Genomic DNA, 27,937 nt, shown 5'->3' with positions numbered 1-27,937 from the left:
TTATTTTACTGAAAGCCGGGAAACAAATATGCACATAATTGGCTGTTTATTAGAACTGGATCGTGTGAATGTAGAAATCAAGACTGTAGTCACTGGTGTAGAAAATATGTGCAGGTTCTGCACGAAACGGTTCTGCTGCCTGTTCAAATCTAGATTGGTTATATTGAGTAGCTGCTTGCGAGTTTTTGTTTGTGGGGAATATTTAGATAGGGAGGCAAAACAAGGTAAGAATTTGATTGCATAGTGTAACCCTCGTGTTTCTAGCCATGTATATGACAATAAACATCTTGTTCACACCTCCTCTGTGCATTGTATAAACAAGATATTCATCTTTTAGTGATCTGCTGCAGTTCCAGTGTAAATGTTATTCGCGAACAGCCCAGAGAAACCAGATTTCACCACAGTTTCACCCTCATCGTCTCTTCGTTCAGAAGAAAGCTGCACTTTAAGACTAATGCATGGTTCCTGGCAGAATATCTACCAGGATTTGCTGCACAGATTGTTTTTAAAGTTTGCATTCAAAGACAGTGGAAATAATAAATGTTGAATGTTCTTCTCTGTCTTACAGAAACCACTGCAGCCAGATATGGGCCATAACTCACTGGCTAACTTCCATATTGAGAAGAAGATTGGACGTGGTCAGTTCAGTGAGGTGTACCGAGCAAGGTACCTGTTGGACAACACGTCGATGGCCTTAAAGAAAATTCAGGTAAGCTGCAATGATTATAATTCTCGATATGAGGTGGAGAGAACATATTTAGCCAAAGTTCACTTTGTTTAAAGTTCACTTTTCATTTGCTCTGTCAACACCTTATGAGACTTTCTGGAGTTGTTGAAAATAACGAATCCAACTGCTGCAATTGTTTCTCCACACAGGAAGGGCTTTATATTGGTAATAGTAGTGAAATATGTAAAACTCTGCATAGTCTTCAGCTAACAGCTCTGAGGAGGCTTTAACTGCGGTGACAGTTTACAGAAGTTGTTTTTTCCAAAAAACAAAACAGGTTGCTGTAGATAATAAATCTGGAGAGTTTTGGCTCATTCAAAGAAGGACAAAAACATATTCAACGTTTTTCTTTATTACAAAAGTAATTTGCTTTTTCTACTGACATGTAGAAACATTGGCATGTCGCTAAGCTAAAAGATACATTTTAATGAATTTTCGACCTTAATAATCAGGAGCAACTACCATATCTAAACAGGCTGTCTTACGTTATTTGTAAGGGAATCTTTACAACATGAGTCTGCAGTTAGATTCATGCCTGATCCTGTGGTTTTCACTAACTTGTACGCCCATACATACTCCACTGCCATGCAGCTCTTATGTGGATATGTGCATGTTACTCAGACGCGAAACACCTGTAGTCACTCCAGTGCCGCCCCCCAGATAACAACAACCATGTTCTGTTTCGTGGTTTGTTTTTTTTAAATATATTTTTTACCAGTTTACCTGCATCTCTCAATCTTACATTTTTTGAACACGTCAAAACACCTTTCTGTCCTCTCTCACCTTCTCCCCTTTTGATCTCTTGATAGATATTCGACTTGATGGATGCCAAAGCTCGGCAAGATTGCATCAAAGAGATAGATCTCCTTAAGGTAAAGAACCAGAGAAAAGGGAGACGGCGCCATGCGCTGTGCTCTGTTCTCTTAAGGTGCCTCAGCTGAGACCCACCACCACAGGAAAACAATTGATCTGCTCCAGACGCCGTGCATTTGTGTGTGTGTACATGAGTGTTTCCTTGGATGGTTACAAATGCAGGGGGCTGTTGTGCACACAAATGGGAATATAAATGAGTATGCATGTGTGACTGTACAGTTTATTACTCTCTGCTTGTGTCTGTGTGTGGAAACAGACGTATTACATCCCTCCAGGCTCCTATTGGCTCTTTTTTGAATGCCAGAACTATTGTCTTTTTTCTCAAATCTTTTTGAAATGTTTAAAGCCAAACAACAGTGCAGCAGCATGGAAATTTAACAGCTTCTCTCATGTGTCTCCCCCTTTCTTCCTCCTTGCTTTACCTTTTTTTTTCCAGTGAAGTGGTTTTATTTGTTAAACTACTTTTAACATGTGTCAACTGGGCTGCTCCTAAATACTAATGAACAATCTAATGACAGTTTTTATATCTCTGCCTGCCTAAATGATACTACATCTGTCAGAAGTACTATTTATTTTCTAACATCCTTTTGTTTGACACATGTTAACATTCACATCATCACAAAGGTAGTAATCGCCAAAAACAAATGATATATATTAGAACTAGTTAAATTAATTATTATTATTAATTAATTTAGTTGACCCTTTGACCTTCAGGAATCAGAAAACATAGACACTACACACCTCTGATATAACAATGCTGGGAAAAGAGAGATTTAAGTTGGTAAAAGTATGCAATTTTAAAATAAAAAATGTGTGGAAACCCTGTGAGCTGAGGCTCTGGTTTTCCTCAGACACACTTGCCGTTTAAAATTAACGTCGTTTAAGGCAAATAGCTGAACTTATGAAGTAGGCGAAGCACGTTCCTGTGAGTTTAGTCTGCAATTAATTGACTTTAACCCATAAAAAACATGTTAAGAACCAAGGAGGCAAACAAGTAAAGACATTTTATTTGTATTTGACAATTCAGATAATTCCTTAACAAATGCAGTTGGATAAAAAAGCATGGAACACATCATTTTCCTCTAAAATGTATTTCTAATAAGTCTGTTGACTTAAAATTCACATATCCTTAGAATTAGACACATTTTACTTTCATTTATTTTCATAAAAAAGGAAATGGATTGTATAAAATTTAGGGGAAAAAGAAGAATAGATGCTGTGTGGTTCCATTCTCAGTACACATTCATAACTAACCCTGATTTAAATATTTTCTAAAATAATCATGATTGTTATCTTTTTCCAGAATTGAGCAGCCCTACATTATGTGTAAAAGGAAAAACCAATATATTTGTGTCATTCAAACACTACATCAAAGCTCTAGGAGGTTCTTTGGACCAGTCAAAGAAAGATTTGATCAGTTTGAGCAGTAGATGATGGAAGTGATTCTATTGGACAGCAGATCTGTATTTCTTACCTCATAAAAAGGATCAGGGTTAAATGTCACCCTTCCAGATGCTATTTTTTCATATGATACATCTGCTACATTTCTTATTATAAGTTTTATTTTCCTCTGTCCTCTTGTGTCCAGTTTTTTTTCCTTTACTTGTTCCTGCCTCCTTTTTCTCTGCTGTTTTGGCCAGTTGCTCTGTTTTTATATCCATCTCTCTCTGCTGTCTTTTCCCCTCGCCTCATTTCCCCTATTCAGAGCTTTTCGTTCGCCTTTTTCATCCTGCAAGCTGATTGCTAGTGAATGTGGAAGTTATGCCCGGCCCCGCGCGCTGCCTAGCCAGCCTGATAATAAACGAGGGAATGTGAAAGAGACAGTCCTTCTGCCTTATCCTCCAGTAGACAGGCCAACAGCAGACACAGCTAAATCAGAATAATGAGAAGCGCACTGGCATGGGCAGACTGAATTGACACACACAGTCGCCTGTGATCACATATACACACTTACACAGACATACTCAGTCATGGCCATCCAACAGTATGCCTATTTGTTTGTTTGTCTGTCTGTGTTTGTGTCTGCTCATTCATCTGTATTTTCTTGCCTTGGCATGGGGATTTCAACTTGAGAACCTCACTTCTCACTTTTCTCCTTTTGTCTAAATTCTCTTTGAGAGGGATGTTGCTTGCAGAAAAGGGCTCGCCCTGTTCCACTTTGCAAATGTTTCCTATGTTTGAATTCCCACAACTGCACCGTCCTCTCACTTGTGGTTATTGTGATGCCTGAATTGTCTCCTGACTAATGATCTCCACTAATCAGCAGTGGAAGATTTAATAATAATACACTGTGTGTGTTTGTGTACGTGCATGTCTGAGGTTTGCATTTGATTAGATTATAGCAGTGGTTTACTGGAAAGACAGGGAACTGACATAAACCACCTACTTTAAACCTTATCCAACACGTGTTAAAGCCTTTGAAACATGTTTTTTATAAGATTCTTATTCTTAAGGATTCTCAAATGTCCATGTTATAATTGTTATTTTTGTTTCTTAGTGGACAAATGTCATAAAACCTACAAATATTAAAAATAGGAAACATTAACAAGTCAGAATCTGCCTTTTCATTGTTTTTTTTTTTAAACTGATGAGACAAAAGCCTCTGTAGCTGTACCTTTCCTAAAAACAGGAAGTACTTTCCATAAATGTATTATGATATGTATCTGGATCCACAATGTGCAATGGACTAAGTAGGACAAGGACAGAACCAAAAAGACCTTTTTTGGAGAAGTATAAAAGTGACACTTAGCACTTTTGCTACTAAGATTATCTATCCATGAATTATGGGTGAAATAGGACAGATAGTTTGAGCAGGGAGTAAACTGCTAGATCACCAAGGCAGCAGTAGCTGTAGTTTGTGAGCATACGGTTTAGGGGGTAAGGACATGCATGCTTTTTCTTTTCTGTTTCTTTTTTTCAATTATATTTCAGCTCAAAATGATCTGCTAATAGCCACAATACCTGCTTCTGGTTAACATAACTGCTTACCTTTCTGCATTTTTTCTCTTGGTGTCTGAGCCAAATGAAAGAGAGTATGTGATTGCAGCTTCTGTCTGATTGTGTGTCAATATTTTAGTGTCCCTTACATCTACAGCATGTGCAACGATGACTTGAAGTGACCTTCTAGAGACAAACAACATTATAGATTATAGAGTTTTAATGGAATTACAGACTGTGAGCTATAAAACTGTAACACATACACCCTTGTGCTTGAAACATTATCTGACTATGTGTATAAAAGTGAGCCTTGCACAAGTACTACATGGCTTGCTAATGAAAACTACTCAGGTAATGCATCCACCTGCACCTCTGAGTAACAGTGCTGGTCAGAACTGGAGCAAAGATTTTAATGTTTAAATTGAAATCTACCTGAAATAAAACTTTTGTCTCAAGGGTTTATCTGAAACTGTGGTGAATTACAGGCACAATGGGTTTGTGACCTAGCCCCTTTAAAACCCTGAGTAGGGTTCCAGATTGTTAGATATCCAAGATATTACTCTTAGAAAACATTTCTCCTGACTTCCTCCTCTATAGATAACCCACCTTCTAAAGATTATCTTTTTGCACTGAAGAATTGGCTATTGCTACCTTTGTCCTGGGTGGAAATTGTGTTCTGGGTTGTTGCCCAACGTTTCTGTCAGAAACATTGACACTTTTACTCTTCTGTCCTGTGCTTGCAAGTTTTCTTTCCAGCAATTAATATAACTTATCGTGAGCTACAAACCTAAACTCATTCAAAAATGAATAGTTGTGAAAATTATAAATGTCCTTAAGTGAATAAAAACTATGACATGCAGTCATTAATTTTTGCTTTGCATTTGTAATACAACCTTTTTTTGCTTAATTTTATTGACCTCTTTTATTTAAAAATGTACCTGAACACGTTGTGGTTCATTTTTCTACCAACTACTTTCCTTTTGGCTTGTGAAACCATGTACAGTTATAGTATAATTTAAATTACTGGCATGTCTACTTTTGTACTATCAGTTAGCATTAGTCTGTATCGTCTTCTTGTTTGAAACACATCACCAGCTCAACAAATGTATCACACAGTCTTGCATGATTAAGTAATTACACACACTGTTGGGTCTCAACCAGCATGTGTAATTACATAATCATGCAAGGCTCTATGTGATATTTCCCTATGAGTGATTGTTGTATTGCAGTTGGGTCCCATCCATAATTTGCATAAACATCTGCATGTTAACATATCTTTTCATTTCTCTGTATCTTTTGCCTGAGGTCTAAGTTGTGAAGGAGCAGTGGGTTGTGGTGGGCTGAGGAGGAGGAGGATGAGTGGGTAGGGGGGGGGCTTGTCATCACTCTACACTGTGGAGCTGTGCAGAACTGCCAGTCTGAGCCAAAAATACATCTGGCAAGAAAGGACAAGGGAGGGAGTAAGAGAAGATGGAGACGTGAGGAAGAGACAGAGAGAGCGAATGAGGAAGAGGTTTGCAGAAGGAAGCAGAGATGGAGTTGGAGAGTGTAGTGTAGCGTAGTGTACTCCACTGTGCTCTCCTTTTCCCCTCTTCACGGCATCATCCAGAGCATGAACATTTCTTTAATCACAGCAGAGAAGGCTTAGCAGAGCCGAGCGGAGGACGCTTGTCACACCCCTCCGTCTGCTCACATCACGGCTCCAACTATCCACATATCAGCATCTCTCTGCTTTCCCTTCCCCCTATCTCCAACTCGGCGTACCTTATCCCTCTCCCATCCTGTCTTCCATCCATGCCTTTGTTCTTTTTCCCTGGCTCTTCAACCTTGCCCTGTCTGCATTCCTTCTTCTTGTCTGTGTCACTGTGTCATTTGTATCTTTTCTGTCAGGATTCCTCTTTCTCCCCCACATGTCTCTTGCTCAGTATAGAAAGAAAGTTTTTGTTTACTACAGGGAATTCTGTTCCTGCTTTATTGACCAACCAGCAGGAAGGAATCTCCACTAGAGATGAGCCAGGGATGCTAGCTATTTTTTTTTACTGCCAGCCATGTCAGCCTGTCATGCTTGTGTGTGTTTTTGTGTGTCTTATGTGTCTCACACACATGGGTTGTTGTCATCATAGACAGGGGCTGGTTGTGACATCTCATCCAGCTTTGTCACACTTGAGGACAAAACCTTCTCATTAGGTCCCCATGTACCAAATGCATTTTGTTTGCATGCTTTCAGCCATTTTTATTTTAATTGGTGGTGAGAGTACAGCAAGTTGCAGCAGACACACACCTTTGCTGTGCATAACCTTGTTTTGAAAATGTAACAGCTGAAAGAAACTGGTGAAAGTGACCAAGGATACCCAGATGGCAAATGTCACCAACATTTCTTCTGTGCACTCCATTTCTTTCCCAGTGACAAGCTGACATTTTTTCTCCCTTCCAACAGCAATTGAATCACCCCAATGTGATAAAGTACCACGCATCTTTTATTGAGGACAATGAGCTGAACATAGTTCTGGAGTTAGCAGATGCTGGAGATCTCTCTCGTATGATCAAGGTAAGCAACTCTGCTCAGTAGCTTCACTTAACAGTTTAAGTGCTAACAGGTGAAAGATGATAAAACACTTTGAAGTTCTATCCAGTATTTTATACAGTGCCTTGCAAAGGATTGAACCATATACTTTTTCTCATGCTGCAACTACAAATGTGAATGTATTGATTTGATTAGGATTTAATGTTATAGACCAACACAAAGTAGCTAATAAGATGCAACTGATTAATGGTTTTAATTTTTTTTTTTTTTACATATAAAGCTCTGGAAAGTGTGGTGTGCCTTTATATTCTGCCTACTTTCTTTGATATCACCAAATAAAATCCATTCCCTTTCAGAGTTGACCTAATTAGTAATTAGAGTCAACATGTGTGTCATTTCAATCCAGTTGTTCTGTTAAAGCCTTAAAGGCTTGTTAGAGAACATTAGTGTGCAAAAAACATCATGATGACTAAGGAATACAATTCAATTCAAATTCAAAAATACTTTATTAATCCCAAAGGGAAATTAAATGTTGTAGCTCATTAAATACAACCATCCAAGAGGTCCTCATTAACTCTGGAGGAGCTGCAGAGATCCTCAGCTAAACTGGGAGAATATATTGACAAGACAGTTATTAGTTGTGCACTCTATAAACCTGGCCTTCGTGGCAGAGTGGCAGGAAGAAGGCAATTGTTAAAAGAAAGCCACGATAGACGTATTTGTTATGAAAAATATCCAGTACAGCCTGTTGGTTCGATACGCACGTGTACCGAACAAATTGTGCTGTTTTATAGCTGAACACTTAGAATGTTTATGTGCAGATCTAAGTGCACAATACTACATTCTGTAATGCAACTTTAGAAAGATATACCAAAACTAAAGAGAGAGGACTCCCAGCTAAGCTCTGCTATTTGGGAACATTAGGGTTTCTCAAGCAGCTACAGTGGAGAAAGAAAGGTGGACCGAGCCAGAACTTTATGTCAGCATACACATTTTTCAACAGCAATAAGGTATGTAGCTGCTCTGCACTGAATTACTGACCTGAAACAATGTCAAGCTAAATGTAAACATCACTGGTATCGGAGAAAAATCAGCTGTAGAAATAATAAATATCATGCTTTTAAATCCTTCCTTTTCACACTTAAATCATTCAGCTGTGGTCTGTAATAAACTGCAATGGTTTGGTCTGAATTCCTTGTTATTGTAGCTCCACAAGTTCCTCTTTTACTCCTGTTCTGAGTTGCGTCTCTTTCTCTTTAAAATGCTACTGAAACCTATCACAACCCGCCCTCCTCCAAGTCAAAGAGCGCTACACTTTAACTTGTTCGGCCATCTTTGTAATTTGATAATGATCTAGCGGCGCAGAAAGAAGACAAAAAAGCCAAACACAATGCTAAATTGTTTTTGTAATAATACTATTCAAAACATGCAGCATGGTTCTGTCCTCAAGGGGCTAAAAGCAGCACACAGCACTAACATAAGCAGAAGGCACGATGCTACTGCTATCAAAAGAAACAGGACGTCATATTAACACACAATAAATTCATGTCTAAAATATTAGCGTTATTTGCAGCTTACTGCTTTACTGTGGCCGACGTTTCCACAGACAGAAGGAACTGACCCCTTAATCAGATGAAGTCTTTCAGCAAATCCTTCTTGATACTGGTGGAGGTTGCTGAAGAACTTGTCATTAAAATGGGAAAATAGAAATTGAAATGAATAACCAAATAAATTTAAACTTTATTGATCTTACAATGGAGAAATTATTCTCTGCCTTCAACCCATCGCTTAGGTAGCAGTGGGCTGCCATTGTGCGGCGCCCGGGGAGTATTCAGGGCTAAGGGTCTTGCTCAGGGACCCAGAGTGGCAGGCTGTGGGATTTGAACCAGGGTACTTGTGGCCTCTCCAGGACATAAACACCCTGCTCTCTACCAGCTAGGCCAGCACTCCCCCACTGATGTTGGTAGATATTCATGTAAAAAAAAAATTAGCCAGGCACTTCGAAGAGGTTCTGATGCTGGGGGACAGTGTAATGAACTGTGTGGGTTGATGCACCCAACAACCGAACCGAAATGACGTAAGAGCTGGAAAAATCTAACAGATGATAGAGAAAACTGAACGAACTGAAAAATAGGACCCAAAACCTAATTGATTTCAGAAATTGATTCTTTGTTTAATGCTAAACCAGGTAAAAAAAAAAAAAAAAAAAAGTTATTTATTTTTCTTGATTGAAGCGTACCAAAAATTACCAATCCATTCCTTTGAAACCCAAATACGTAACGAACTGTGATTTTTCTGTTCCGTTTCACCCCTACCCCTACTAATTTCTAGTTGGTCCCAAGCCAGCTGGGAGCCAGAGCAAACATGTGTAAGAAGGTGGTCAGATGAGGACATATTTGAAACTTTGGACCTACAGAGAAAACGCTTAGTGTCAAGGAAAATTAACACTTCACATTACCCTGAACACACCATCCCCAGAATGAAACATGGTGTTGGCACCATCATGCTGTGGGGATACTTTTCTTCAGAAGGGACAGGGAAGCACATCAGAGTTAATAGGAAGACAAATGGAGGTAAATACAGGGCCATCCTTGAAGAAAACGGAGACTGGGATGAAGGTTCACCTTCCAGCAACACAACGACTTTAAGTCTGCTGCCCGTTTGTGGAGGCAGCCTGCAGAAATTCACTGTAGCATACAACAATGAATGAGGCTGCTGCTCAACAGAGAAATGCTAGCCAAATGTTTGTTAGCGTTGGCGTACCCACTTGTCATGCTGCATATGCAGAATCTCATGTACAGTTGTATGTGTACGTTAAAGCGCTGTACAAATAGTACAATTGTCTCTCTGTAAGATCATGCATTAAGCTCATTTACGTTTCATTTAAAGTTGTCGAATCACTGCCATTTTAGCCTTCATGTAGATTTGTGACGATGTGGATATTATCCTTTTTTTTTTCTTTTTTGTTTCTTTAATAAACTGAACTAACTACTGTATATCAGAGAATATTCATTTGTTTAAACGACTAGTCCCAACATAAGTCCAATTAGGAATCTGAGCAAAACGTGGAAAATTTTAAATTCTTACTGAGCTACTTTGCAACGAAGAGTGGACAAGAAATTCAGTCTCTAGATGTGCCCTACATCAGAACATGGAGAGAAATCAAAGTAACAATTACAATAACTTGCAATGTTGCTATTGACCACTTTTATACACTTTAATGAATGGATAAGCTTTTTTTTTCTTCAAATCTAAAATCTGAGACGTAAAACCAGATTTAAATGATACCCAGTCCAACTCTTTATGATGCTCTTGTACAGCTGTGTGCACGCAGAAGCAGAAACTGGCGGTGAATCCTTTTTAAAAAATGAAGGCATGACCGCCAAAGGCTTGTGGTTTATGGTTATTTTTATAGGGTCCAACTTCCTGGACACTGAGTCTTAATCATCTCTTCATACTGGAACAAACTAATATATGAGGCCCCCTGCAAGCTGCTTTCATCCTACTAGAATGTGTTTACATCTGCCAAGACTGTGAACGAGACATTGTTAAAAATCTAGAACTGTTGGTGGTAATAAAGTTCAAGCCTTTGAGTGTAGAGGGTGCTTGAATAAAATTAAACTGAAATAATTGCCGTTAAAACTGTAAGTTGAAGTAGTAGCAATGTTTGTTTTTGGATCAGTTCCTAGAAAACCATCAAAACTTTCTTTTGGCTTGGGCTTCCACTAGTACTTATACGTATATTTAAGTTTAAGTGAAACAAAATTCAACCTCAAATCTAAATGCTTTTTTTTTTTTTTTTCACGAATTGTCTTAAACTTCTTAAGCAGAGAAAACAAATCTGGGTTATTCAGCAGTGGTAGTGTTTCTTATCCACAGCTCATACTTCCTTTTTTTATTTTTGAGTACGAGTTAGACCGACACCTTGGTTATCATAAAAATCTGCCAGTAAAGCAAATTAGGAATGTGTATGTAAAAGCGTGGTCTTCTGCTATACATAAATGATGCTGCAGCGTTGGATCAGCACAGCTCGACAAGCTGTTTGCAGTCATACTCAGCAGATCCACATCTGCACAGTTCAACGTAGCAAATTAAGAGAGGCGAGGATTAGTGGTACAAGAGAGTGAACATGGCAGGCTTAGCACACACACACACACAAACACACACACACACACACAAACACACACACACCTAACACCTTACACATACATATAGTCTACTTTTTAAGCAAAGAAGGTGGAGACACAAACATGGAGACACACATTCGGGCAAATATTCTGAGTTGCATTTTACAAAGATGTAACATGGCAGGTAACATGGAGGTAGGATAACAAACCACTAAGTGTCACTGCAATCTTAGCTAAGCTTTCTGGGATGCTGAGAGTATTGGGGTTGTGTCATCAGCCTTATGTCTGCTGACAACACAAACTCTTAATATCCATGCTACCTCTCTGCAACATTTGTCTTCTGCACCATTCTAATTGATTGTTTTTTCCAGTCTAACAGTGGCAGCCCAGATGTTTTTGCCAGATTTCAGTTACCCCTCCTCAGGCTGTAATGTGCAGTAAACACGTTGGTACAACATGCCGTATTAAAAGAAGAACATCCTATTAAAATACATATATTTTCTTATTCTTTTTGATTCATTGTCCTGCAAACCACTCATTTACTCTATTCTTTCAGACCATCTCAGGATTTGGATGAAATCAGATGGTCCTTGATTTGCATGCACTTACAGAATATTGCATGTGCAGTGTTTGCCGTTAAAGGCATAGAAAAAAAGGGTGCTGGTGGGTGTCTGTGTGCTCCCCCATTGACATCAAACGGTCCTCTGATATGGAAATGGGGGGCAAAGAAAGAATGGCTCCTTACTGAGGCTTTGTTTGGATGTAGGCCAAGGTCTACTCCCTTTCTTCATCCATCCATCTATCTGTGTTCCTCTCTTTATCACACCTTTCTCCATTTTTAGTTATCTTTCACCTTTTTTAATTATCTGTACTACTTCAGTTAAAGTCTTTGTTGCCCCTCTGTTGTTGTCTTCACTTATTATAAACCGTTTCCAGCAATTCATCGCCTTAATTAATTTAAGCTTCTCTCTGGAAGAGTGCTACTGTTACAGATATATATTCTAGCTTGTGTTGGGTATAGGAATATTGGGATATCTTAGTGGATGCAGTGAGTAGCGTCTCATCCCTTAAACATCCTCTTGCAGGGTTATTTAAGGAAACAACCCACATGGGATGTCAATGCGAGGATTCTTTGGGCTGAAATGGTGAACAGGTGATTTAGGGAACATGTTACCTATTTTTTACACATGAATAGACTGACACAGTCCAGATTTAACCACTCTGTTACTTCTGGGTCCAATCCCCCCTATCATTAGTACAAGATCATGACAAAACCATTGTTTAATGTTGTAACTTTGTCAATAAAATTAAAATCGCTGAAAAGTGTGCTAGATATTTCATCCCTTTTTGCCATATTGTACATCTGCAGCTTTGGATGTATTACGGGAAATGGCCGTCTGCCGTCTGGCATGTGATGTTTCAACCAGCAGTAGTTTTCTTGGGTTTGATCAGGGATCTTTGTTGTGTTTCATCAGAGTCAACTGGCCAAAACGGAGATGAGAACATAAAAAATATAATTTGTAAGATATAAGGGATTTTGTCACCTTTTTACCTCCACTTCGTTACAACCAAAATAAACTAATGCACCATGGTTTATGTACATAGAAACAAAATGGTTTGTTTACAGGTTTGAAATGGGAATAGGAACTAATAAATGGCAACTTTTAGGAGTGAAATAGGGGTAGGAAGAGCGAATAGATCTGGAGCTGCAGTGAACTTTGCTGCACTACATGCATAAACTCTAAACTGATAATATTGTACAAAGTATGGTTCAGATATTTGACTTTTTATTAAAAAATGTTTCAATTCTTAATAGCTCTTCTCTTTTTCTTGTTTTGACCCTTAACCTATCCGGAGATGACCTTCTAAGCCTTTTTTGAAATAAACAAAATATTTCTGTTATTTTGGATGGGTATCTACAGTTAATTCCATAGTTAATTATACCCATGGTAAATGTTTTATTATTTTTATTAACCCAAGAAGTTAGCTTTCCATCGGAAATGAGACAGGCATCTCTTAAAAGATAATAATCAATGTAAAAACTGGTGGTGGTATTGGTTTCTTCTAGCACTGGTCTTTTGGATGGGTGGGGGGTTCCACACATTGGGTCATGGCAGAACTGAAAGCTCCCATGGATACGTTTACTGGGTTAGGCTTCCACAGGGTGTACATGATGCAAAATGAACAATCGCCTAATTATGGATTATTTTCAAACTTTTTGGGGATTAAACAAAAGACAAGCAACATTAATGAAACCTTTTTAAATTTAAAAACATATTTTTTGAAATCCTACAAACTGTGAATGTGTTATTGGCTCACTGATTTTCTATTTCATTTATGAAACTGTGCTGCCATGAATGAAAATGGTTCACATCATTTGTCTGTCAGACCAAGTAGTTGTTTCACAAACAGGAAATCAGACGAATACTGTAGTCCATAAACAGGAGAAAGCCTTGCATTTCTGCTGCAGAAATAAAACACTTGTGGTTTTTCATGATAAATGAAATATTAGAAGCTCACCAGAGTTTGTGGGAAGCTTCCAACCTTTTTCAAACCATGATTGATGCCGTTTTGGTTTTTGGAATGGATGGAATCATAAATGCAGCTCCTAATGCTGGCTAAGAGGGTAATTTATCCCTGCTCACTGACTGAAAGGCCATCTGGGGGCCAATAACAAGAAGGACCTTTCCATTGTTACCAAAGCAGTATTTACAGGTCCTTCTCAAAATATTAGCATATTGTGATAAAGTTCATTATTTTCCATAATGTAATGATGAAAATTTAACATTCATATATTTTAGATTCGTTGCACACTAACTGAAATATTTCAGGTCTTTTATTGTCTTAATACGGATGATTTTGGCATACAGCTCATGAAAACCCAAAATTCCTATCTCACAAAATTAGCATATTTCATCCGACCAATAAAAGAAAAGTGTTTTTAATACAAAAAACGTCAACCTTCAAATAATCATGTACAGTTATGCACTCAATACTTGGTCGGGAATCAGCCTGTGGCACTGCTGAGGTCTTATGGAGGCCCAGGATGCTTCGATAGCGGCCTTTAGCTCATCCAGAGTGTTGGGTCTTGAGTCTCTCAACGTTCTCTTCACAATATCCCACAGATTCTCTATGGGGTTCAGGTCAGGAGAGTTGGCAGGCCAATTGAGCACAGTGATACCATGGTCAGTAAACCATTTACCAGTGGTTTTGGCACTGTGAGCAGATGCCAGGTTGTGCTGAAAAATGAAATCTTCATCTCCATAAAGCTTTTCAGCAGATGGAAGCATGAAGTGCTCCAAAATCTCCTGATAGCTAGCTGCACTGACCCTGCCCTTGATAAAACACAGTGGACCAACACCAGCAGCTGACACGGCACCCCAGACCATCACTGACTGTGGGTACTTGATACTGGACTTCTGGCATTTTGGCATTTCCTTCTCCCCAGTCTTCCTCCAGACTCTGGCACCTTGATTTCCGAATGACATGCAGAATTTGCTTTCATCCGAAAAAAGTACTTTGGACCACTGAGCAACAGTCCAGTGCTGCTTCTCTGTAGCCCAGGTCAGGCGCTTCTGCCGCTGTTTTTGGTTCAAAAGTGGCTTGACCTGGGGAATGCGGCACCTGTAGCCCATTTCCTGCACACGCCTGTGCACGGTGGCTCTGGATGTTTCTACTCCAGACTCAGTCCACTGCTTCCGCAGGTCCCCCAAGGTCTGGAATCGGCCCTTCTCCACAATCTTCCTCAGGGTCCGGTCACCTCTTCTCGTTGTGCAGCGTTTTCTGCCACACTTTTTCCTTCCCACAGACTTCCCACTGAGGTGCCTTGATACAGCACTCTGGGAACAGCCTATTCGTTCAGAAATTTCTTTCTGTGTCTTACCCTCTTGCTTGAGGGTGTCAATAGTGGCCTTCTGGACAGCAGTCAGGTCGGCAGTCTTACCCATGATTGGGATTTTGAGTGATGAACCAGGCTGGGAGTTTTAAAGGCCTCAGGAATCTTTTGCAGGTGTTTAGAGTTAACTCGTTGATTCAGATGATTAGGTTCATAGCTCGTTTAGAGACCCTTTTAATGAGATGCTAATTTCATGAGATAGGAATTTTGGGTTTTCATGAGCTGTATGCCAAAATCATCCGTATTAAGACAATAAAAGACCTGAAATATTTCAGTTAGTGTGCAATGAATCTAAAATATATGAATGTTAAATTTTCATCATGACATTATGGAAAATAATGAACTTTATCACAATATGCTAATATTTTGAGAAGGACCTGTATATCACACAGTGAACCTTCAAAGATATTAATATATAAAATAAGTTATTTTTATTCAGATTTTATTAAAAATGACATGTTGAAAAGTATCATACCTTTTAATAATCAATGGAAACATCTTTATTGGCATTACAGCAATCAAACTCTTTTTCAAACTGCTGACCAGCTTCTTGCAATCTTCCTCTGGTATTTTGACTATTCATCGTTGGTGATAAGCACTAAGTTCTTGAGGTTGGAAGACCTCCTTGCCATCACCCTAATCTTGAGCTACCTTTGTAGATTCAGACCTCTGGTTTTGCTACTCCAAAATGTTAATATAACCTCTAGACAGAAGAGACATGCTAGTAAAATTAAAAGCTTATTTCTAACCTAAGTCTGGGTGTACTAGGATTTATTTTAGATTTTTATTTTATTTTTTTACACCTACTGATTTAAATGTATTTATATAAACTCACCAATATTTGGTTGAATGCCCCTTAGGAAGTGCTGGAGATGCCACACACTTTTATAGTAATAAACTAGTGTCCGAGCTACCGCACCCTGTTGGCGGTCAGACGCCTCGGAGCTCCTCCGGTACTTGGTCCCCAGAAGCGATCACACACTTTATCTAAGTTTGACTCTTAAAGGAATGACTCTCAACCAGTTTCTAACTTTTAGCTCCTTTAATAAAAATTAGGCAGAGGAATGATTACAGAGATCAGCGCTGAGGCTCTCGTCTCGGACCGTCGCCGTCTGTTAGAGGATGAGAAAGAGCCCCGAAAGAAGGTCACATGTAGTTTTTATATCTGGCACTCCAATGCAATGGATGTGCACTCCCTCAGTGATTATCAGTAAATGATGTGTCACCATTGTGGTGTCTATCTGTTATATTGTGTAGTAGCGGGTGTCCATCCTTAATCTAAGTGTGCTGCAGTTTTCTAATCAACCCAGTTATACCGGCTGCTCCACTATCAGCCCCAGTGCCCCAGCCTCAGCTCATTTATGACAGTCCTTGAGCCATTTATCCTTGTACTGTGTGTTTATGAGCATTATTATCCTATTCTAACAAAAGGGAAACATTAGAACTTATAGTTTATTTCACTATGGTATAAATGGGAAAAACAGCTATGAGTCATAATAAAGGTTATTCCTAACACAAGTTTTGGGCACAGTTATTCTTTTGGCATTATTTTTAGATTGTTCTTTTAAATTGGTTGATTTTCTGCAACAGACCAAACCTTTAGGTGTAGTCCAAAATTTTCAAAGGGAAAAAAGTCAAGGCCTTCCTGAAGGGTAATGTTGGCCCACTTTTTCCATTCCCAAACCAGTTTTAATGTGTGCTTGCGATCATTGTCCTGTTAGGGTTAGCAGGATCATATTCTGTCCTTGTTTCAACATTTGGAGCCTAATTGTCATCCTTAAAGGAAAAGTAATTAGTTCATGTTTTCAAGAACAACCTGGGAACAACAAAAGCACAAAACTATCATAGCCTGGAAGCTGTTGGAACATTGATGGCTCTCTGTCCAGAGAGAAGCCAGTTTAACACTGAGTCTGAGAGGGAGACGGGCAAGAATCAAGCCCCTGCTCCAGAATCAAAACCTTCAAGCATGACTGACAATACCTTCCAGTGAAAAGTGTCACAGTCAGACCACCATGATGACAAAAATGTTTAAAGGAGTTCCGGTTAGCCTTAAACCTATATACACTGTACCAACTATCAAGCATGGTGGTCGTAACATCATACTGAGGGTCTGTTTCACTGCCTCTGTTACTGGTCATTGCACAAAGATTGTGCAGAAATAAAGAGGACTCCTTCTAATTCTTAAACTTTCCTTCAAATAACAACAATAATCTGGTTGACGTTTAAACACAACTGGGTATCCTTAAAGGATATTGACCTTCAAAACAAGTAAAGTTTAAGAGTAAATCCACAAATTCTTCAAGGGGCGTTTTGTATGAATGCACCACATTCTTGCTTTTAATATTTATAACGATAATAATTTATTAATAATTCATACCCATGAGGATATTTAAAGTAGTTAATGTAATTTTTGATTTAAGATATAATATGTTTATTTGTTACCTGTGCATCAGGTGGAGATGCTGGCCTTTTGTAGCCAGTTCAGTGATTGATACCTACATTTGAACAGGTTTATTCTATGCCATACTTATATGCAGTGCAAGCATAATGTGTATCAAAGAAACAATGAATTCATGAATTACTTCAGGTATAAATGTTCCCGTATTACCAGGACAAAAAAAAAAAAAAAACCCACACAGAAGCAGGTTTTCTGCCTGTGATTGATTATGGTGTGATATATTGTTCTCGCATGCAGCTCCCTTATTTGGAGCCTTGATTCAGTGTACCATACAACTCTTCATCTCACTACAGATCCAAACATTGCATTATATATGATTTGGTGAGTTGGAGATCATTGACCACTTGCAGACCAAAGCTGTAGTGTGTTTTTGCCTGTAAAGCAGTCCTGGGTAAACTTCCAGCTTTCCTCTGTTTCCCCCTCTGTCTCAGGTCGGATCTTTAGCTTCTTAAGCTAGTTGCCTCTTTTTAATGTACCATCGGTTGGTCCGGGGGAAAGGATGCATTTTCTTACTGTAGACCTTGAACATGGAATAATTTGTTGAGAGATCCCAAATAATGTACCTTTTATAGGATTTGGTGAATTTGTGTTTAAAAAGGATTGTTGTAAAGGACAAAGGGTATTTTTATATTTTCTGGAGTATCCTACCATTGTTGCATTTTAAAGTACTTGGAGTTTTTAAAACTCTTTGAATCTCTCTTGTGAAATACATTCTTCTTGCAAGTCATACTTCTTGGAGAAATCCTGTGCAGAATTTTAATGTTTTTTTTTTTTGTTTGTTTTGGTAAAAGTCTGCTAAATACTTCAACCGCAATTCTCATGAGCGCAGCTTTCATCTAACCTGGTTTACATCCAGGCTTTTCTTTCCTGGAGCTGGAGCCTGAAGGACACCCTATTAAACTGTGATTATAGGAGAACTTGATGCATTTCATAGCCTCCACAGCTGCTCATGGAGGAGTTCCAAGAAGCAGTTATTTCATTTAGTCATGGCTGATCAGTTCGCCTTGGTGTCATCACTGTGCTTTTATTTTTGAGCTGAACCACAGTGTTGATAATCAAGAACAACTCCCAGCCTTCCAAATAGTAATATGTGTATAAACCCAGAAAACAGGAGGAGCCGCTGTGGGCTGTGCGTAACAGGAGTCCTGTGTGCCAGATGGTGGAGTTTAAGAAGGCACCACAAATTTCTTTTCTGTGCTCCTGAGAATGCATGTGCTTTCCATTGTAAGCTGCAAGAGAAAATGAGACGGAGCTTGGTTAAGCGAGGGACAGACGATAGCCTTGTCTGGCTTGCATTAGGAGTGGAGTCAGTGTGTGGGGAAGGATATTCTACAAAACACATAAAATCTTACATGCCAACCTAGTAACTCTATCCTTTGTTCTTTTTTTCAGTTTGTAGTAAAACCTTTTGTTTGTCCATTGCCCCTGCTGCATTTTAATGTAACCTTGGTTCTTTGTTTTTGTTTGCCTACTGCAGCACTTTAAGAAGCAGAGGAGGCTCATCCCAGAGAGAACAGTTTGGAAGTACTTTGTCCAGCTTTGCAGTGCGCTTGAGCACATGCACTCCCGAAGAGTCATGCACAGAGGTAGCGTTGCTCTACACATATATACCTTTGCACATCTTTATAATGAATTTGCTGATTGGTAAGTGTGTTGATCTGTGCTTCCAGTGTGGTATTAACATTTTTTTGTTCATTTTTGTAAGTGTTGCTCATTTAGCACCTTCACCATTTGGAACAGTTTTGGTCATGCATATCTTTTTTGTTTGTATGAAACGGAGCTTTTGGTTCATATCGACCTTTTATCCACGAGCAGTTTACTGCTATGAAGGCTTATCTGGCTTTTAAAAAGAAAAAGAAAGAAATTCAAATTAAAAAAAATGAAACTCCTACCATTTAAAGTCCTTTCAGTGACATACAAGAGTATGTCAGAGTAAACAGATGTTCTCAGGCTGCCCCTCCTCCACCTGTTGCTGTACACAACCTGTTAGCTGCCTTAAAGAAGGCTTCACCAATTTTCCCCCACTTACAACAAAGACCAATCTGTCTGTTTTGAAATATTTCTGGTCAAAAAAATATGGATATTCCTGGTATGGAAACTAAAGCAGCACCTCTGAATTAAAGCATATTTAAAATTGTGTTCATTTTTACTCAAGGTTATTGAGTAAGAGAAAATGTGGTAAAGGGAACGTATTATGGTTTTATCAGGGGTCGTAATCTCCTATTTCACGTGTCCACTGGGAGACCATGATCTATGTAATATGAAATCTAGAAAAAATATATAATTAAATAAATCTTTTGGGAGATTTGAGCATATTTATGATTATTTATCTTCATAATTGATCAGAATTGTTAACTACAAAATAAACTAATAACAAATGTGCAATATTTAGGAGCAAAGGTAGGTTTAAGCTAAGTACAAAAAGTGAAAGTAGGTTTGGACAAAATTGTGAAGGGGCATTTGAACTGAAGCCATCTTTTATCTGCCTGGGATTAACAGGAGACTCGTTAATTTAGCACAAGTCATTAGAGATGCATCAATCTGAATTTTAGGGTTGATTTCAGATCTTTAGGTTTTGTAAGTGTTTGACCTGCCAACAGTGATTTTACAGGATTTTGATTTCACTCTAAGAACTAAAATATAAGGTATAAGAACGGCATTCAGAATAATCCTTTATTGAGATCTGAGGTGATGTCATGCCTGCTGTGTAGGTTAAACTGCTCAAACAACCAGGCTTTACTATCGTTTAAAACATAAACTTATTATGGAATTCATTTTTTTTAGCATTTTAACATTTCCAGTAAATATTATGTATGTGTGGAATTATAGAGAATGTAAATCCTTACCTTAACTCTGACTTGGATGTTCCTCAGCAGATACAGGCTGAAATCTCCAAAGGATAAAGCAGAGCAGCTTGTTCTGTGGTCAGCCTACCTGTTTTCTGCTGAATGTCTCAGTTTCTCACACTCTAGCAGCCTGAATTAACTGCAGACAAGTCTCTAGTATATTTTCTTTTTAAGTATCTTTTTACATCTCTTTGTTTCCTCAGAATTTGTTTTTAGAGACACCACCTATTATTAAAGTAGCTAACCTCCCTGTGTGACGTTATCCACACCAAAGCGTGTCGTTGCTACCTGGTAGCGTTCACGTATGTTCCCTTTTTTGTTGGGAAAAGCATTGTTTCTGAGTTTTCAACCAGCAGGTCATGGTTTAGGCCCAATCAATCTAAACATCATTTGATTTCTTATGCATCTCTAATAATATGAAAACGAGTTGCGAATGAAACTACTAAAGCCAACTCGTAAACAGAAATTTAAGCAGTTGATTGTTCTACAATATGACAAAAAAGTTTTACTATATTTTTTTAACTTGGGGAAAATGTAAACATTAATAATAAAGCTCAATATTGTGCTGTTAAGTCTGGTTAACAAACATATCATCTAAAAAAAATCCCCTGTTCATAAGGCCTCATTCTGGATTCATTTGCACAGATTGCTGCTCGTTCAGAGGCCCTCTTGGTTACAGGTGATATATTTCCATTAATGCTGACTTTGATTAGGACGCTGGGACACTAATGAACCCTGAGCTCTGAGCTCTAACAGCCACTTAGCAAAGACGGCCAATTCAAAAGCTGCTCACAATTACAAGGGAGCTGTAAATTTCAAAGGCTTCGGCAAGTCACATTACCATTACTTCAGAAAACAGCTTGCTAACGCCGACATGAACTGAAATGATATTTTAATGTCTCTTATTCAGATCCCTGTTTAATATACTGACTAAAAATCAAATCGTTTGCCAAAATAATTTGGGAGATTTTCTAAATTTATTTACTTTGTGATTTTCTCAGATATCAAGCCAGCCAATGTGTTCATCACAGCTACTGGTGTGGTTAAACTGGGAGACTTGGGACTGGGAAGATTCTTCAGCTCCAAAACAACTGCTGCTCACTCTCTGGGTAAGAAACAACAGTCTACACATTAATATGCATCCTGAACTCATTCTAATCCACCAGTGTTTCATTAGGCCTGGTTAGTCTGGTGCCATGTGTCATGTAGTCATCGAGCTTTCTTAGTGCTTAGTCCTGTGCTGCCATAGGCCATTTAACTGCTTCCTGTGGGCTTGACCTTTAACCCTGACGCCATTAAGGACTGAAGCTGGAGTCACACAGGTCTTACTGTGACTGGGTGCAATAAAACATGCTGGCCTGCTCTACAACCTTGGTTATTGTTCATGTTCATGGACCGGTTAGTCACTTGTAGGAAATAACATCATGTAACACCCTATTTTTCCGTCAAGGAAGTAAAGGTTGCCGAACAAAATCCCCAAATAGGGCGTGGACAGAAAAAAAGAGAGGACTGAATCCCATTTTACCCCCTTGCTTCATTCTTAACCCTTCTTTTAATTATTTTTGGTGCAGTGTTTGTTTCTGTGAAAGGATCTGTGAAAAATGACATTTTGTGCACTTGGTTTTATAGTCAATACAGGTGCATCTCAAAAAATTAGAATACCCAAATTTAATTAAACTCAGTGATTCCTTTTTAAAAGCGAAACTCACATAGATAAATGTACAAGAGGATATCTTTCATACTATTATTTCTGTTAATTTTGATAATTGTCTAACATCTAAAAAAAACAAAAACAAATTTTGTTTCTCTAAAAATTTGAAATTTACATAAAGACCAATAAGAAATACCGAAATAGTGCTTTAAAAGTACGACCATATACTGTACAGAATTTGCACTCAGTCTGGGCTCCTTTTGCATTAAATACTGCATCAATGCGGCGTGGCATGGAGATGATCAGCCTGTCGCTCTGATGAGTTGTTGGAGTTGAGAAAGTCCAAAGTCAGCCAAATTACCTTGTCAGGCTTTATCATGACAGAGAGGCTGGACCAACATCACCAGGTGTCAAGGCGTGCAAAAGTTAAAGTCCATGTCCTGGATGTCTCTGTAAGTTGAATCTTGAAGCACTGACTCCAGCTGCTGTCCCCACCTTGTGAATCTAACCCAGGCTCCTGACAGGGTTTTGTTCCACAGTCCCCTTAATGCTGCAGTAATCCATGTTGCTTGTGCAACTTTTTCTGCTGCACTTTTTTCTTTCCACCTAACTTTCTATTCAAAGGCAACTAGATGACATTAATTTATAAAATAATTATTTAGTGTTTCTTAGTATTATACTTAATGAGTACTTTGTTTAGTTGTGAGCCATAGTTAACAAAATTAACAGAAATAAACAATTTTTGTTGATATTCTAATTTATTGAAAGACCTCTATATATAATGATGAGTATTGCTGTTTGGCTGTTGGGAGAATTTATTTTGATGTCTGGTTGCAAATTGAATGCGAAATCTTAAATTCTTCATCTTTGTTTAGTTCTGAAAGTAAGACAATTCAGGGTGTTGCATCGATGTGTCAAAGTCCAGAGCCAAACCCAGTTAATTGGTATGTTTGCTTTGCCATATCCTGAATGACATCACAACCCAGTTGAGCGCACTGTAGTTCCAAGGTGGAAAACCAGTGGCGTTTGCAATATGTTTTGCTGACTACTAATAGCAATACAAGCTACTGATGATGCATTTCTGTCCATTTATGTGCAAACACTAGAAGAATGGGTTAACAAATAGAGTTGTACAGCACTGGGCTGTTTAATATGTGGTGATAGAAACTATTAAAAGTGCAAATAAATAGTTCATAACAGCAACTTTCAGTACAGTTTTTAATTGTGTGACCACCATATTGCATCCTGAACTCTGGCTGCTTGGCCACCTCAGATTCTCCCAGTTTGAATTCCAACATCAGGAGTTTTTCCTGTTTTATTTTCATTTGGGAGTGGGCCATAATTGTTCGGAAAGGTGAAAAACTGAACTGATCAAACAGAAAAACATTTCTTAAAGTTGAAGGTGCTTAAATTGGTCCCACTACCCATTGATGTATGGTGTGTACACAACTTTTTAACACTGTGCTTGTATTAACCAGATTTTAACATTTGGAAGGGAGGAAATGTTGTTTTACTATTGCAGAATAAACTTCCATCATTAAAGCCATTTGATTGAACATTCTTAAATGGGACAGGGTGTAAACATCAACCTTTTCACAGTAGGAGGTTTGCAGGGTTGTGGTCTCGATGGACTGGACTTGTTCTTTTCCATCTCACAGATGCCCTGTTGGGATCTGGTCAGAACTTGGCCCAAGTCAACACCCTGAGCTCTGTCATGTTTCTCAGGCTAATACTCAAGATTTCTTTTTTTCCACTCTGGTGGTGCATATTGTCATGCATGTGGAGGTCGGTGCTGTCAAGGACTTTCTTTACCTTGACAAGGTGTGCTGGGTCTGCTGCGATGTTTAGGTAGATGCTCTTTATAAAAACAAAAATGTCACATGGATGCTAAACCCAAGGTTTCCAGAAGGACATTGAATTGTAAATTATACTATATAATAGATTGGTTTCTAGTCATGTAAGTATATACCTTAGTGGTAACATACATATACATGTATTTGTACACTTTAAGTGAATTCAGTCAGTCAGTCAGTCATTTTCTACCGCTTATTCCATAGTGGGTCGCGGGGGAGCTGGTGCCTATCTCCAGCAGTCTATGGGCAAGAGGCAGGATACACCCTGGACAGATCGCCAGTCCATCGCAGGATAACACACAAACAACCATGCACACACTCATTCATACACCTAAGGTCAATTTAGAGTGACCAATTAACCTAACAGGCATGTCTTTGGACTGTGGGAGGAAGCCGGAGTACCCGGTGAGAACCCACACATGCACAGGGAGAACATGCAAACTCCATGCAGAAAGACCCCAGGCCGGGAATCGAACCCGGGACCTTCTTGCTGCAAGGCAACAGTGCTACCAACTGTGCCACCGTGCAGCCCTTGGTCCTGCTGAAAGAAACTTGTCCAGAACTGCTACGTCACCTTTTCAAGAAACGAATCCAATCAACCTGTTGCTACATATAGATTCTAGAAAATTAGTTTTTTTGTTTTTGTTTTAGAATAAGAAAAACTCTAGACTTTTAAAAATAGAAAGTATATAGATTTTATTCAGTTCATTTTGTGTATATATATATATATATATATATATATATATATATATATATATATATATATATATATATACAGTACAGACCAAAAGTTTGGACAGAGTTTTCTTTATTTATTTTTTATGACTATGAATATTGTAGCTTCACACTGAAGGCATCAAAACTATGAATTAACACATGTGGAGGCCAGGTCATCTGGCGCAGCACCCCATCACTCTCTTTCTTGGTCAAATAGTCCTTACACAGCCTGAAGGTGTGCTTGGGGTCATTGTCCTGTTGAAAAATAAATGATGGTCCAACTAAATGCAAACCGGATGGAATAGCATGCTGCTGCAATATGCTGTGGTAGCCATGCTGGTTCAGTATGCCTTCAATTTTGAATAAATCCCCAACAGTGTCACCAGCAAAGCACCCCCACACCATCACACCTCCTCCTCCATGCTTCACGGTGGGAACCAGGCATCTAGAGTCCATCCGTTCACCTCTTCTGCACCGCACAAAGACACGGTGGTTGGAACCAAAGATCTGAAACTTGGACTCATCAGACCAAAGCAAAGATTTCCACTGGTCTAATGTCCATTCCTTGTGTTCTTTAGCCCAAACAAGTCTCTTCTGCTTGTTGCCTGTCCTCAGCAGTGGTTTCCTAGCAGCTATTTTACCATGAAGGCCTGATTCACACAGTCTCCTCTTAACAGTTGTTCTAGAGATGTGTCTGCTGCTAGAACTCTGTGTGGCATTGACCTGTTCTCTAATCTGAGCTGCTGTTAACCTGCGATTTCTGAGGCTGGTGACTCGGATGAACTTATCGTCCGCAGCAGAGGTGACTCTTGGTCTTCCTTTCCTGGGGCGGTCCTCATGTGAGCCAGTTTCTTTGTAGCGCTTGATGGTTTTTGCGACTGCACTTGGGGACCCTTTCAAAGTTTTCCTAATTGTTCGGACTGTACTGTAAATATATATATATATATGAAGTCTCTTTCTTACTGTTGAATCATGAACTCTGACCTTAACTGAGGCAAGGGAGGCCTGCAGTGCTTTAGATGTTGTTCTGGGACTATGATGCACTCTTGGAGTAATTTTGGTAGGCCAGCCAGTCCTGGGAAGGATTTCTACTGTTCCATGTTTTCTCCATTTGTGGTTAATCGCTGTCACTGTGGTTTGGTGGAGTCCCAATCCCTTAAAAAATGCAGACCTTTCCTCAATTTCCAGCCTTTTCAGTATTTAAATGCCAGAGAACAATGTAAAATCTGGTAGATGTCAGCTTAACTGTTATCAGGCATCCCTCTGGACATTTCTGCAACTTCATACATTGGAAAACGCAGTAAAACAAACTCAGACAACTGGGATGCCGTTCACACTGTGACTCCTTCCCATGTCGAGCTGTTATTACCTCAAACTGTGTGCTATTCTCAGCCCCCTGTGCTACATCAACTCAGACTTTGAGAATGTGTTTGTCACATGACCAGCTAAAACAGAAGCTCTATCAACCAAACATCCTGCAGTGCCAGAAGAGCAGGTTGTGTGTGTGTGTGTGTGTGTGTGTGATTGCTCATTAAAAGCTGAGTCCATAGCACCCTCTTTAGGCTGATTAAGGACAGGCAGCCCTACATAAAGCATGGTCAAGATTAGTCTGAATCAGTCTAGATTGACTTGTGCTAATGTATATATATATATATATATATATATAAACCGTGAGGGTATTTTTTCCTCTAAAACTGTCTGATACTGTTTGGAAAATTTGCATGCAGTTTTCTACAGACGAATGCTTGAAGCATGAGGAAGAACTTGCCAAATTTCATTCCCTGCTGATCTCAAATCTCTCTCGGTTTGTGACTTATATGCAAAAAAAAAAACAAACAAAAAAAATGTGCAATTCATGTGTAAATATTTTTACCAAATCCAGTTATCTGTGGATGTTCTGAACTGAAAAAAGCTGATAATGTCTGTAGGTTACCCTGACCTATCAACACACAAGACTCGGGGCGCTTCATGCCCCCTCCCTCCCTCCCTCCCTCCAACTTTCCCCTTGACATTTCTCACTGTGTGTTTCAAACAGCAGATCTTCTCTGTCTCTCTCTGTCACCTCACCTTCTCTCCTGCTGCTGTTTCTGTGCCTTGCTTGTTGTCACTTCTCCTTCCCGCTGTCCCTCCCTCTGGTGCTTTGACTTTTAGTCAGGAAAGATGACGGTGTAGGTGAGGGAAAGAGAGGGAGAAAGTGTGAGAAAACTAGAATTGGGAGAGTAGAAGAGAGTGAAAAGACAGAGTAAAGTGAAGAACAAAGGGAGAGAGGCAATATGGTACAAAAAATTAAATGAGCATAAGAAACTGAGGAAGGGGTTATGGAGACGAAAGGAGTGTGACAAAGTGACATAAAGGAGGAGAAAAAAGAAGTTTGGCAGGAACAGAGTAAGAACAGAAAACGCAGAGGAGGAAAAAGGGTAGAAAAGCTGAGGGGGTAGAGCAGTGAGATATGTATTTATATCTGTGTCCGACGTTTTTGTGAGAACCAGGTTTTAGTTTTTGATCATTTCACTGTGCCCATTTTGAAAAAGTGAGGACATTCTGTCTCTTCCTCTTCCTATGAAAAACATTTGCTGTTTGCAAATGAAGTCCTGGTTGTATTCCCATGCGTAGAAGAAATTTTAGGTTGAAGGTTGAAGTCATCAGCTTAAGTTGAGGGAAAATGAGCCAAGGATTGCGTTATGTCATTAAATGACCTCACAAAGATAGACAGAAACGGTGTGTGTGTGTACGCATGCCATTGCGTGGGTTTGTAATGAGCCCAGTCACCCAGCTGAACAGAGGTTGGGTGGTGGAGCTGAGATAGAGGTCCAGGCTTACAGCCTGTCAGCTCCTAGGCTTTCAACTCAGCTGCTTCTCAGGACACACACCAACACACATGCAGACCTTTTTTTTCTTCTAAAATTCACAGAGAAAGACATCGAGGTAGTCTTTTTGTCTTCAGTACATATATGGATCTGTGCTTATACACCTTCAGTTTAGTTTGAACACACACCAGGTGTCTTAGGGTATATTAAATCATGGTTCGGTAAGGGTACAGTGCTGCAGCAAAAAGACACAAATGAAAATGCCAAATGTTGGGTTTCTTTGCGTTTCTTTTGAAGAGGATAAAACACAGAAAGAAATGGGTACAGAAAAATAAACATAACCGGTATTATTGTTGAAAAGAAAATAACACAAAATAGTTATTGTTTCTTTAATAAAGGTCAGAGGTCAGAGCTGAGCAATGTCTCACAGTGTGAACTTACACTCCGTGTACCACTGTTTGAACACTTTATCAGACTTGGTAAAGTTGTTGCCTCAATTTGAGATCTAAAAGGTATACAATG

The 27,937-nt window shown here is 39.1% G+C and overlaps 1 protein-coding gene across 1 annotated transcript in view; it reads left to right on the top strand.

Moving 5' to 3' along the window:
- nek7 (NIMA-related kinase 7) overlaps window positions 1-27,937 on the top strand; it is a 113,364-nt gene that overhangs the window by 51,868 nt on the left and 33,559 nt on the right. Inside the window, exons 3-7 of the mRNA XM_047375172.1 lie at window positions 569-709; window positions 1,537-1,599; window positions 6,975-7,085; window positions 19,019-19,127; window positions 21,389-21,496. Coding sequence (XP_047231128.1) covers window positions 569-709; window positions 1,537-1,599; window positions 6,975-7,085; window positions 19,019-19,127; window positions 21,389-21,496 — 532 coding nt within the window. The remainder of the gene's footprint in view (window positions 1-568; window positions 710-1,536; window positions 1,600-6,974; window positions 7,086-19,018; window positions 19,128-21,388; window positions 21,497-27,937) is intronic.

Source organism: Girardinichthys multiradiatus, chromosome 9, assembly GCF_021462225.1.
Source record: "Girardinichthys multiradiatus isolate DD_20200921_A chromosome 9, DD_fGirMul_XY1, whole genome shotgun sequence".
In the NCBI taxonomy this organism is placed as follows: domain Eukaryota; kingdom Metazoa; phylum Chordata; class Actinopteri; order Cyprinodontiformes; family Goodeidae; genus Girardinichthys; species Girardinichthys multiradiatus.
The sequence above is the reverse complement of the archived record's forward strand: the minus strand, read 5'-3'. Positions and strand labels throughout refer to the sequence as shown.